The sequence below is a fragment of the Anolis carolinensis genome, chromosome 3 (assembly GCF_035594765.1).
Source record: "Anolis carolinensis isolate JA03-04 chromosome 3, rAnoCar3.1.pri, whole genome shotgun sequence".
NCBI lineage: Eukaryota > Metazoa > Chordata > Lepidosauria > Squamata > Dactyloidae > Anolis > Anolis carolinensis.
In genome coordinates, this window is record NC_085843.1 from 206928595 (window position 1) to 206942770 (window position 14176).

The following is a 14176-nucleotide window of genomic DNA, read 5'->3' on the forward strand; positions in this document are numbered from 1 at the left end:
AAAGGAAGCCCATGTGACATTGCCTCCTAGTGCAGCAAGTGTGTATTGAAAGGAAAGCTGTGGTGTGTGTGTGTGTGCATTGTTGCTGAAGAGAGACAAGGAGACGATCACAATATACGGACTTACTAAATGGAAGCGGAGGACAGAAGAAATAGGACATCAGAGATGGACAGCAGTGATGCTGACATTTCTGACAATAAGGGAGAAGACTTTACAAAAGGTGACACAAGAGGATAAGATCAAATAAATCAAGAGAGACAGGAATACAGACACTAAAGAGCAGAAGAAAGGGAGAAGTTTCAGTAATGGCCTGAACAAAAGGGAAAAAAGATTAATAAATGCAGGGGAATGTTTTCAACATTTTAGCAAGGGTAGAAATAGAGAATACTATATTATTTTTAAGCAAGTGCAGTAGTTTTAAATTCTGAAGTTTTGAAAAGAGAAGTATTCATTTATATTGAGTGGAAGACCTTCGGGTGTGATTAAACTAAGTTTCCTTGGGGAGGTTTCTATCATGTCCCCGCATGAGGAGCTGGAGCTGACAGAAGGAGCTCACCCCAGATTCAAACTGCCAATCTGTCAGTCAGCAGTTCTGCCAGCACAATAGTTTAACCCACTGAGCCACTGGGGCTCCTAATATGAACACTGAAATGTGCAAACTCTTCATTCAATGTAAAGAAGCATTTTAAGGTGGAGGTGGGCAGCTGTGAGAAGGGGAGGCCACATTAGCTCTCCAAGAGACCTTGGAGGGCCAAACTTGCTCCTCCTCCAAAAAAAGCAAGCAATTCATTGCCCCACACACCATCTCTGGCACATGATGGCATATTCTGAGGCCTTCAAGGGCCCTAACAGACCGTATTTGGACATTCTGAGGGAAGAGAAAATGACACAGATTCATATTATGCAAAGAATCTTAAACAAGAAATGTAAGTAAGTGACTAAAGAAGAAACAATCATCCTAAAAAATTAAATCCAAAATAATAAAACAAAATGCCACGTTTTACAGAAAATGAGACAAGTGCATAAATGGCTAGAACTGTTCAATAAACTTTTAAATTAAAACTGGGTCAAATGTAGTTCCTCCAGTCCCTGCTGAAACTCAAATGCAGTAAAGCCCCATACCAAATTTTCACATTAAGGCATGACATGGAAGGATCACAAACCTTGTTCTAGGACAAAAATTGTGATTTTAGAAACCTGAAAATGGGTATGTTTTGTTTGTTTTTAACTCCCAGGGGCTGCTGAATTGGAAAATAGTGCTGCCTGAAGTCAGGAAAGGGGTGATCGGATGGAATTGCTCAAAACTGTTTCAGTTGTTTAAATCATTATTTCTAAAACAAATTATGGTCAATGCTTTAGATGTTATATTTAGTGATGCCTTATTGTAAATTAAGGTGACAAAGAAACGTCTTCAAAATGATCTTAATAGTTTAGAAAAAATGAATTGAAGGTAATATTTAAAAGGGATTAAAGAACCATCAAATGAAAATCCATTCATTGCACATTCATGAAACACCTGGAGAAGTTCCAAATCCAATGTAAGATCCAATTTAACATTTTCAAATGAAAGCCAGCTATGCTTTAAGACAACATGAGAACTAGCTCATTTGAAATATATGTGGCTGAAGATAGTTTGAAATTTCAGACTCAAATAACCAAGCCAGTACTTAGAGTCCTAATTTATTTTCAGAAGGACAGAGAATATTCAAAATAAGGATTCATGCATGTTTCTTAAACTATAGTATCCAACCTACAAAAAAAATAAACAACAGAAGCTCAAAATCAGAGCCTGTTGTGCTACAAAATGTCCGGGGTCCAATTTTCCCTTTGGCCCGCTCTATTTTCCCTTGCTGCTGTATTCTAAAGTTACAGGATAAAATTATATATGGATTGCTGTGATTTTCAATGATTTTTTTTAAATTAAAAAATCAATCAGCCTAAACAGGTAAGAGTCCTACAAATTGTTTTTTCTTTCCTGTTAGAAGCAACTCTTTCCAAGCTGCTCTTCACTGATAAAATAACAATATGGTTGTTTCCCATTCCCTTTAGCTGTCTTTTCAGCTGGGTGAGGAAAAAACAGATTGAGGAAGATGACTGTGAATTGAAAAATGACTGATTTTAAAAGTGAATTTTACAAGAAAAGAGTTTGAGAATGGGTTACAGAAAGGGGAGGAGTGAATGAGAAGAGAGTAAGGAGTGAAGGAATTTGGAAAGAGATAAGAAATTTGCCAAGCACCTGGAAGAGAAGTGTGTAAGAGGTAAAAGGAGAAATCAGAATGATCTGAACGAGATGGGAGGAGGAAAATTGTGCAGGAGATTGTTTTTCAAAACAGGATTGTTTTGGAACAGAGAGACACCAAATTGAAAGATAGAGTTGGAAGGGAAAAGCAAAAGAAAAGAGGGAAGGAGGTTTGATTGCGTGTGTGCATCTTTACCTTAATGACTCTGGTCGACTGTAAAACCCATGATGCAGGATAGTCAACCATGGTACTTTATTGGTGCTCTCTTGACTTGATTGTAAGCAACCCCTTACTGTTTTGTGCAGATTGAACTATTGTATTTCAATTCCCTCGTTTCTAGTTTCTGATTGGGTATAGAGACTAGAAATATTTGGCAACTATGCCTCAACATGACCAGGGAGAGAAAAAGCTTTGCCAGTTTCTTCTCATCAACCATTCTTCTTGTCAGATACATACTGACCAGGTTTCTCTCATTTTATAAAAGAAGCAGTATGATATGGACTCCCAATGGAATTCCCCATAATACTGAAAGCAGTGTGGTCCTTCTGCAAATTGCTGGTCTTATTTTCTTGGTGAGGAGATTCAGCAGAGGCCTCCAACTAGAGAAAAGGGTTTGGCTTGCAAAATTGAGCATTGATCCCTCCTGTCCCCCTTACACTAGAACACCCACTGAAAAACCACTCAACACAGATTTTATAGGAACAGAGGTTTCCACAAGTTACACAAATTAGTAACATGTTTTTCCTGCTTCATACACAAGCCATGTAATTATTTGGAAAACATGCCAAACATCCTGAAAAAATTGAGTGACTACTACTGCATCAGACGTCAGGCTAGTCTATAACACTAGCTTCAAATTTTTACATTTTCACTCACCAGCTCGAAGGGGTCGCGGAACTCCTCCAACAAAAATAGTTTTTCTGGGATCTAAAGGTTGAGAACCATCCATTACAAAGTCACTATCACTTAAGTTCCAAGGTCTTATTTGCACCTGAAAAAGCAAATAATAATAATCATCATCATCATCATCTTTAATTGGCAGTTGGAAAGCTGCAGAAGAAAAGGAACTCTTAATCTTTTGACATTGCCTAACTGATATTAAATATGTATTGGCGGAAACTGATGAAGAATTAGAATTTTGCTCAACATGTCAACATGTGAACACTTGCAATACAAAGCAAGGTGTACCCAAGGACATGAGCAGCCGACTTGCCCTGAACTATTGATGTACTCTTTCAGGTATTTACTATCACTACAACTGGCTATTTTGTATACACAAACATCTATACCAGAAGTACAAAAGTCATCCAAATACAAATAAACATTTTCAAACATAGATCATTATGCATGTGGCATAACATATAAATAGCCTCTGATTTATCAGCTAATGAACAATCTCTGGAGGCCAGCATGGTATCAATACAACTTATGGCTCAAGTCCAAATCTACCAATAGCAATGTTAACTTGCTTTGCAAACAAGTGCAGGTTGTATAAATTAAAGGTTAAAAAGTTCATTATTTCACATTTTATAACTGCCTTCAAATCGAACTGTAACTTAAACCAACTATATTTTCATTCTTTTCATTTCTGTTTAAAAGCATTTAAACTTTAATATTGTTTTAACTATCTTTTCTTGTAATTGATACTGTAAGCCACTTTGTTCCCACGTAAGGAGAAAAATGAGATACGAATAAAATAAAATATAACAAAGCGAAGAAGAGATTTCAATACATGAAAGTCTCTAAGGAAGCTTTGGGCTGTTCTTAAAAAGTCGACTCTTCTGCTACAGGATGAATAACTTTTGATGTTTATAGGACTTTCAAAGATAACTACAATAAGACAGAAAGATCTGCTTTCAAAAGGAGGGATACTACATTTATTAGCGACATAATTCTATAGTTGCCTCTATCTCCAGCTGCATGTATTCAAAATCTTGGATTATAAAAAATGTTTTAAGAGAATCTCCACATCCTGAAATCTGATAGATTATAAACTGCAAGGGTGTCTAGTAAAGGTAAAGGTTTCCCCTGACATTAAGTCCAGTCATGTCTGACTCTGGGGGTTGGTGCTCATCTCCATTTCTAAGCCGAAGAGCCGGAGTTGTCAGTAGACACCTCCAAGGTCATGTGGCCAGCATGACTGCATGGAGCGCTGTTACCTTCCCGCCGGAGCGGTACCTACTGATCTACTCACATTGGCATGTTTTCGAACTGCTAGGTTGGCAGAAGTTGGAGCTAACAGCGGCTGCTCACGCCGCTCCCGGGGTTTGAACCTGGGACTTTTTGGTCTGCAAGTTCAGCAGCTCAGTGCTTTAACACACTTCGCCACCAGGGCTCCTTGCAAGGGTGTCTGCCTTTTAGTAAATACTCCATACATTTTGAAAACTGAGGAAAAACTGGATGGTGAAGGAATTAATTCTTTTACTTAGGCTAAGAGGATTGCTGAAATGGAATGCCTTTACTCTGTCCATTTAAAAAGGCAAATGGCTGAATTTGGGACAAAGTTATCGAACTGTTTAAATTTGGCAACCCACAAAAAACTAATTTTGATATGCTTATAAGCTTATTGACTGTCGTATTCTGGAACTTGTAGTACAACATTTATGGAGAGGACCTGGTTGGGAAGATCATACAAACCATGCAAACTAACTTGTGAATAATAAATATATTTTATAAAACTATTATTATTTTTTATGTATAACTTTTACAATGTTATATAAAAGACAATGTTACAGTTTATTTATTTAAAACACTCCCATCAGAATACTCCACCATAACACCTTCGTGTGACATAAAAATCAGGGCATTCATTCTGATGACCAACTGTCCCAATTTTATAATGAGAGAAATAGTGTGAGAAGGATCAAACAGAGATTAAACATCAAAGGGTAGAAGGTATGAGCCTAACAATGTTTTGCTTGACATAATATCACAGCTTAGAATGATCTCCAAATGAAGGCAATATGAAAGGTAGTTTCCAGATATTTAAATATATACCACTTGCACCCATTTATTCTATGCACAAATCATATTTAATCTATACAGGTACACATTTAAGAGATTTTATTCATGCTGAATCCTTTACTTTTCACATGGTGCTGTCCAATTTGCCTCAAAATCTAAAAAAAATTGGCACTTTTTAATATCTAAAGCACTGCAACATTAAGCAATAGCAGCTGGAACAATTTGTTGTAATATATCCAAAACTGGATCATATTCTATTACAAAGATTGATGAATTACAACATATGTTTTAATGCAAGGTGGTAAATAAGGGATACAAAAACTGTACGTAAAGTGGCTGAATTATAACTGTTTCAAGCAGACATCATATTCTAGCTTCTGGATCAGGGCATTAAACCATTACAGAACAATAAAGCTAACAGTCTGAATAGTTTGGGCAATTCCTGGTCAATATCTATTTGTAGAGAGGAAAGAAAATAACACCGAATAGCCAATTGCTCACAAATGCATTTGGTTTTCGGCTACATAAAAGAAAACACACTGAATCAGTCTCCTTACTGGTTTGTCCTTGATAGTAGGACTTGATACACATAGGTAAAGTTTCCCATCTTCTTCCAGACAGGCATCTATGAGAGCTTGCACCGAACTTTCTTCCTGGAATAGCAGAAAGGCATAACCTTGGGAAAGAATGAGATTATAAAGTCAGTACCTGCAAATTCTAAGAAGCATAGCACAATACATTTAATACACACAATTACTAAAATTCTGTTATATAGGATACAGGCACAGGATACAATTCAAAATAAATAACTCTCTCTATAGTTAACCACTGTACTATCATAATCTTTTCACTCATTTAAAAGTATTTGTCCTGTACATGTCTGCGCTGAATGACTATAATGACAGATCTATGTATTCAGGTTCATTTCTCAAAGCTGATGAATGAATGGGCTCAAACAGATATTGCAAAGAAGAAAAATAAAGCCTTTTCCCATGAGGAAATGGGAGACTAAATCTGAAAATTCTAATTTCCCTCCTTAGAAATATGAAATCTGGCCTTGGATTTTAAAATATTTGAGTTAAAATATTTCCTGTCTTGTGCAATTGCGATATTTACTGAGAATGTGAAACATGTTTTCAAACTCTATAGCAACAGCTAGACATATTTAATTTGAAGATTTAGAAATATTGGAATGTAAACAAAAAGTATCCAACCCCTTTAATGTCATGGGGATATCCCCCCCCCCCCCCGGTCCAAATATGTAGTTAGAAAATTATATTCAGTGAAATAGTAGATTTGTCTTACATCTGTAATTATAGCTACCTAAAGTTGATGAAATAAGAATGATCTGATACAAGAACACTGGAAAAAGTTGAAACATTTTGCTATAATTCTTAATACTATTGTTCTGTTAGTCACACACATGCACATAAACTTGAAAAACACATTTAAGACATTTACTACTAGCATAAACAGCCTGTGATTTCAGGTCAATTCTCTTGTATAACTTTGTAATTGTATGCTTTGAACACTAATAAAACTGCACTTCCAAATCCAAAGATGAAATGAAAAGTCAAAGAAGCTGATTTTTTAAAATAAGAACCCAGCGGTGCTTTTTAAATATCTGCAGACTTTCGATTTTAGTAAAGCTTTGCTGTGACTGCCTTTCCAAAATACATCAAAGGCTTTACCACTATAGAAACTGCAAAATTGAAGAGACTAATCTTACTTTAGTTACTGTAGAAAAATGGTATTATATATTACGCTGTGAAGCTAAAGTTTCTCTTGACGGAGTGGCAGTGTACTGCATTGCTAGCTGATTCACTATATAAACAATGGTGGATGTAGGAAAAATTAAATAACGTTATAGTCTGATTCTTATGTAGCACACTCCCCTCACAAAATCACAGGATTTGATTTACATTTAAAACATCTTTCTCTATTGCTTTTCAATGTCTTTTTATCAGAGCTTTAAACTAATAAATGCAGCATATTCATCTCTGCAGCACAAGTGCTCTTGGCTCTGTAAAGAACGAAAATTAATTTTTCAAATGGAAAACTATACAGGTTATAACTCTTGCTGGGGGAAAAGAGAAGGTACTCTTCTATTTTGGTTAGATTTTAAATTTATAAGAAACACTGACATTCACTAGTTCATTCTTAATGGAGCTCTAGTAAATTTCACTGTTGCTTTGCTAGTCAGTGGATTTAAAGAATGGACCCAGGTTTAACAGAGCATCTCCCCATGAAGGTGGCTTTCTGCTTTCCCAACCCAGTATATAAGGTGAGTTCTACATAAGGCAAGGCTATCCCTTAAAATTATCTTTAATTAATTATTACTGTATATCCTGTCATATCATAGGCTATCACTCATGGCCCAGTACGATTGTCTTCCATGGGTAGAGTCTTGGTGCTGGGTTCACAAAAGACTGTAGAGACCTATTCTGGATTACTTGGTCTTTCACAGCGAGAACATATTTCCAGATTGACTGTGATCCCAACAAGGATTTGCTTGATGCACCTTCCTCTTGGCATGTTTCTCCCTTTCACCCTCTACTCATACTTCTTCAAAATCCAGGGTTTCCCAGTTTTTTGTATTTATTCTACATTTTATTAAGTTAGCTTTAAGCCCATCTTTAAATCTCTTTTGCTGTCTAACAACTTTCTGTTTTCCATTCTTGAGTTGAGAATAAAGTAGCTGGTTTGGGAGATGGTGATTGGGCATACAGACAATGTGAACAGTCCAACAATGTTTGATGGCAGTGAATCATCACTTTAATGCTGGTGGTCTTTCTTCCTCTAGAATGTTGACAAATATCCATTTGTATTCCCAAGAGATGTGCAGGATTTTTCAAAAGGAATGCTGATGGAATCATTTCAGAAGTCGAGAATGACGTTTGCAGATGGTCCATGTTTCACAGGTGTACAATATAAATAAACAAGCATCTTGGTATCTCTATGAATGTCCCAATCCTCAGACACTCTCTGTTTTATTTAAAAAAGAATGCTGTGCTCACAGAGCTCAAAACTGTTGTATTTCAATGATGTTGACTTTTGTGGAGAGGTATCTGCCTAGGAAGAGGAAATAGTCAGAATTAAGCTTTATTTCTGGCATTTCAGAGGGATTGATTGGTACCTGCTGGTAGTGCACTTTGGTTTTCTTGATGTTCAGTGAGAGACCAAGCTGCTTATGCAAGTTTAAAGTGGCTTGTAGGTCTTCCTCTGAATGAGCACAGGCTACATTATCTTCAGCACAGGCCCGTAGCCAGGATTTTGATTCGGGGGGTGCTGGGATTTTGCTTTTGGGGGGGGGGGCTGAGTCTGGGTGGAGAGGATCTACCCTAGCAAACCTTTTGTATCGTTTCCCAATACCCCCCTGCATATGGGATATATTGAGCATAATTATCAGATCATGATATGAATATAAACGTAACAGTTTAAATAATAAATTTAGGGCCTTCTCGCGGACCACTCTGAGAATTTTGGGAGGGGGAGGCTGAAGGCCCCCCCCCCCCCCCCCCTCCGGCTACATGCCTGTTTCAGCATATTTAATTCTATAACAGAGTTGTTGTTCCCTTACTTTTGGCTTTCAGCCTACTGAGGTTAAAGGTTTGCCAATCGTGTAATTCAGTTCAAAATGCAGCATATTTATTACAGGAAGGAACACTATAGCCAGCTGAGCTGCTTGGTCCAAATTCTAATACCAAGTTCTAACTCTAATAAGCAGCTAGTACAGCCCACTTCTCTGTGCTTATTGTTCTTTATCTTTATATTAGACTTTAAACAGATAGCCACTAAAATAAAGAACCATTCTCTATAAAGTAGAGCACATGGCATCACTGTATGAAAGTTAGCCTTCCAAAGAAAAAAATTGCACTGAACAGCTCCTTCATTTATCTAAATAGGCTTCTGAAGATAGTGATAGATTTTCCTTCTTTTTTGATATAAACTCAATCCTTGAACATTACTAGATAAAAAATTTAAATCTATGGCTATTTTAAAGAAATATCAGAGTCCAGAGGCATTACATCTTTTCTAGAAGGTAAATCTTTCTAGAATCAGATCCCATAGTCTTTGGTCTGTGGGATCTGTACCTTTTTTTCTTCCCTCTGGTCTGGTCTCTCTGTTCCTGCTAGATCTTTTATATATCCTCAGAGAAAATCTTAATGATTTATTTTGCAATTGTATTGTACAGTTTTGTGTTTTGCAGTTGTACTGAGCAGGTTTGATATTTGCCATTCCCCCTTTCCTCTGTTTGTATGTGTACACACATATATTTTACATGGTATGCCTTTGGCATCACCAACTATTTTTGTTTCTTTTACTATAAAGTATCATCTACTATAAAGTACCATCTACATTTGATGGTGCTGCCTGAATAAACAACCACAACAATAATACGTGCTCTAAGTACAGCTACCACTTCTCTTTCAAAATTGTAGGTTGATTTAAAAATCATTCTTCACTGAATGAATCAGTGAGCCTTTATTCTCTTTTCTTCAGTGAAACAATTCAATCAGCATTTTTATTTGGTTATGTAACATGTTACTTTGTGGGATGTATAACATCCTTACTCTTGCTTTAAATTTTCCTTTGATTTCCTGGATCTTGTGGAAGAGCTTTCTCGTTCTTCCTTTTTCACGGTCTCCTTCTATTTTTCTGCCATGATTATTTATAATAGTTCACCTTCTCCATACATACAAACTGGCGAACAGTTGCATTCAGGGGGTTGACCCCATTTCTGTCTTCTTTTTCTTTGTTTCTTATATGTCCTTAACTGCTTGAAGAGTTTCTTTTGTCATCCACTAAGGCTTCTTCTTCATAGCTACAGATAGTGAATTTTTACATCTCTTCCTCACAATGTTCTTGGTTTCAGTCCAGAGTTCTTCTAGTTCTTGATCAACTATGCTTAATAGTACAAATCTATTTTTACATTATTTTTAGACTCTAGGGGATATTCTTCACTTAATATTGTGTTTGCTTGAGCAAAATAATTGTTTTATTTTGTACAATTAATTTTAAAATTATTTTAGAACATAATTATATGAATTCAAAAATAAGAAAAGAGAAAAGAAATAGAAAAGAAAAAAGATATACAGCTAATATATATAATAATATTAAGACTCCAGCCCTTCCAACTTTGACTGAAAAAAATCCCACCATTACAGATCCAATTAAATAAAATGATTAATAACCACAACCATAACTTGTTATATTGTTCTATTTCTTCTTGCTCAAAAAATACATAAATGTTTTCCAATCTTTGAAATAATCCTTAGGAAAATGTCTTATTTATTCCTATGCTAAATTTGCAAGAGAAACTTTCTAAGATAGTAAGACCCATGCATTTGCAGGGATACATTCCTAGCTGGACTGTGATTACCTGAAGCTGTGGATACAACCAAACACCATTAGATTACTTTACTTCTGGTCCCAGCCTACCACAAAATCTTGCTGTATTATGTAGCACCAGTAAGAGAAAGATTTTTCTGGCATCTAAGGACTTTCATATAAGGAAGTATTCCAACATTTGATGTGAAATAACTGAGGAGAACTGCACTTTTAATACACAATACAAAATACAAATACGTTAAGAATATTCTTATAGTGTTGCACCACAGAAGCTGTATAGTTGATGGAAACTCTTATATGGCACAAATACATATAAGCCTCTCTCTCTCTCTCTCTCTCTCTCTCTCTCTCTCTCTCTCTCTCTCTCTCACACACACACACACACACACACACACACACACACACACACAGCTTTTAGCAATTTAGTATATTGTTTGATCTCAGAAAACATAGAGATTAATTTTTAAAAAACAGCCTGATATCAAGATGAGTGAGAATAGTGTTCTGGAAGGGTTAAAGTCATAAAGGGATGTTTATAAAGAACAACATAAACATGTATACAAGCACTAAACATTCTAGAAACAGAGAAAATAGTTCAACAATGTCAATTAAGTACCTATTTCAAGCTTACCTGAGACGCAGAGTTTACAATAATCATGCTGCAAGCTTTATTTTGAAAGCTCTGACAGCTCAGAAGTCAGTTATAAATAATCTGGAACAGTTGTGACCCCGCATTGTTTAGCACTTTGGACAGACATTCAGGTCAACTGGCAGAAACTTTGAAAGCTTTTCCTCATATTAGAAGCATGATAAAAATAGGAAAAGACTGTTCTCTTGTCTCCTGCTAAAATAGATCCTACTCAAGAATATTTCACAAGAATGATAGAACACAGATTTAGCTTGCCCAGATGCAGGATACTTCCAGCTCAATAACACATGCCTTTTGTAATTCAGCAGCAATTAGATATTTAGTAAACCACGAGCAAATACATTGGCTCGATTCCAGAGTAACTATAAGGTCATTATTACTGATTGCTCTCTCCCCTTGTGATTTCTCATGCTCTTCAAAGTTTAGTCCTCAAGTTTGGGGGACACTATGGAATAGTGTGAGTGGTGGCAAAATTACCCCCTTCTGCTTCCTACAAATTGCAGTCTTTTCTATTAAAGGAAGATGATCTCCTTTTTATAGGAGTTTTTTTTTCAACTTTCAATCTAACGCAGAGAGAGTCAGGACTTGGTTGTTAAAGCAGAAACTGGCATTTAAGTTTCTTTAATAAAATGAAAATAAAATAGTAGCATGCTACAAACACTGTTGAGGGACAGGGAAGATAACATTTTAAGAAATCCACTCCAACTGGTAAATTCAACTTTTTAGTTCATCCCACAAATTGTTGTGAATAATTCACTATTTTTTTCTACATTTAAAATTAATTGCTTGTAATTGTAAGAGATAACTCAAAACGAGTTCTAGCACTTCAGAAATTAAAAATCACATTGAATAAATTAGATATAAAGTGGTTGACTCTGGTAATCTGCTCACTAGTTTAAAAAGGAATTATCATTTTTACCTGGTCTGTGGGGTTTCAAAATTTTCATCACTAGAGATGCTGCCCTTACATTTAAACTCTGTCCTTGTATTACCTCAGCTAACAAATTGTGCTACTTTTAAATCAAGCTATAGATAATACGTATACAGTGAATGTTTAAGAGCTACCAGGATATCTGTTCTGTAATTCCATTTCTGGGTCATGCTGTATTTTGAGCTGAGTGAGTACAGTGGCCTTTCCTTTAGGAACTCTGCATACAGTGACAACTTTTACTTATAGATGGAATAGACATTGGAGGATATATCTCCTACTCTCATCAAACACTTCTAAGGAGCCTGAAAACGCATAGTCATTGCCCCAGATATGGCCTACTTAGAATCACAGAGTTGGAAGAGATCACAAGGGCCAGCTAGTTCAACCCCTTGTCATGCAGGAATATTTAAGTAATAAGGACTGTGCAAATAGGAATAATGCCAATGAATTTTGAGAAAACACTTTGTTAGCTTGGAAAATGTTTATGCTGGAAGTGTTTAACAACTTAAAATAGGTTTAAACCATTCAATAGTAGCAGTATGCCATTGTAAATGGTTATAGATTAATGTCATAAGAAGACTTGCAAACACAGGGTAACTAACTTAACGCATTAGCATGAGAGAACTCATCACATTGGGGGGGGGGGGATTTACCATGGATTGTGGCGAATCTGGTGGGGCCCAGTTAGGGGCATGGGGAACCCATCACCCTGCGCCCCCATTGCTGCCTGGCTTTCCCCATTGTTTCCTATGCAACTCGGGAAGCCTCCCATGTTGCTACCACTGCCTCTTACAACACTTTAACTTCACTTGAGACATGAAGTCCTGCCAGACGTAGATTGACGTATGATGGGATCCAGAAGGTTCTGTGCCTCAAGTGAGGTCAAAGTGTTGTAGAACGGGAAAATTTGCCTGTCTGGTGAGGTTGTAGAATATCCTCATTTTAGCAATAGGAGTAGGTTATGGTGACCTGGGAATGCCATGAAGTCAAGGTGAAAAAGGCTCATCAGTACTAGGGACAAATTCTCAGTGGAGAGCAGATCTTTGACACTGACCCTTAAAATCCAAAGGCCTGATGTGTATCTGAAATAAGGAGTGATGTTGATGGCCCTGCTTGAGCTTAACCTCCTACAAGGAAGCAATGATGCCTGAGGTAGAATAGGAGGATGTGAAATAGCAACCAGAGTGGATCCTGAGACTTCTTGCTTGGTACTTGAGCAGCCTGTTCTGTGGCTGCACTTAAAGTGCTCTCATTTAAAGAGATCTTTAAGCTGTGCCTCTCTATTCCTCTTCCCTGAGGGGTAAAGGCCTGACAGTGAAGGCACGACTGAACACCATGTTCCTCACTGAGACAAAGTAGGCATTTAGAATGGCCATCTTTATCAAGGATCTTACTGGCACACTCAGAACATTTTAAGTATGTTTTTTAAATTTTTTGTTGGCCCTGCCAAGGGAAAACAAATCCAGTCCAGTAGGCAGAAGACTTGTCAAATGGTCCAGAGACAACCAGGGTACTTGTGAGAACCAAAACATAGAAGGGAGATCGAGAAATAGCTCATTAAGCACTTCTGATGGAATGGACAAAAGGGAACTGAGTGAGGGTTGAGCCAAAAAGTGTTCTGGTATGGGCTATTGGAAAAACCCTTCAGAAAGGTATGTACAGATGCAGGATAGCTCCACATGGGTGAATCACAGAACATAAAGAAGAAAAATATTTACATAGAGATTTAAAATTGAAATTGAAATTTCATTTTTAAACATATATCATTAAAAGCATTGCTTTTTGGTGCTCATGTATATTCCGTTTTCAATAGCACATTAACTGAAAACTGTATAGTGTATTCATACATAGAAGGACATAATCACTCATCTGGGATGTTCTATATTAAAATAATTACCTTTAGGTGGAAAATAGGACTTGCTTTCAGCTTTGTGAGGCCAGTCCACCACAAGAGGTCCAAACCTACGAAAGCTGGCAGTAATTTCATCTGTTAAAACCCCCCACAAAAAACAGTATGGTCAACCTTAAAGGAAAAAATCA

At 36.7% G+C, this 14176-nt stretch overlaps 1 protein-coding gene and 1 long non-coding RNA gene across 9 annotated transcripts in view; both read right to left on the minus strand.

Annotated features, from left to right (window-relative positions):
• Positions 1 to 14176, minus strand: part of cpeb3 (cytoplasmic polyadenylation element binding protein 3) — a 113774-nt gene that overhangs the window by 7876 nt on the left and 91722 nt on the right. For all 8 annotated transcript variants that reach the window (XM_016995911.2, XM_062976144.1, XM_008116772.3 and 5 more), the window contains 3 exons: positions 14034 to 14123; positions 5762 to 5880; positions 3117 to 3231 (listed from right to left, as the gene is read on the minus strand). In XM_016995911.2, coding sequence (XP_016851400.2) covers positions 3117 to 3231; positions 5762 to 5880; positions 14034 to 14123 — 324 coding nt within the window. The remainder of the gene's footprint in view (positions 1 to 3116; positions 3232 to 5761; positions 5881 to 14033; positions 14124 to 14176) is intronic.
• Positions 9802 to 14025, minus strand: LOC134297732 (uncharacterized). The gene is made up of 2 exons (XR_010004594.1): positions 12125 to 14025; positions 9802 to 12023 (listed from the first exon to the last, which is right to left on the minus strand). It is a non-coding gene; the product is annotated as an uncharacterized LOC134297732 (long non-coding RNA).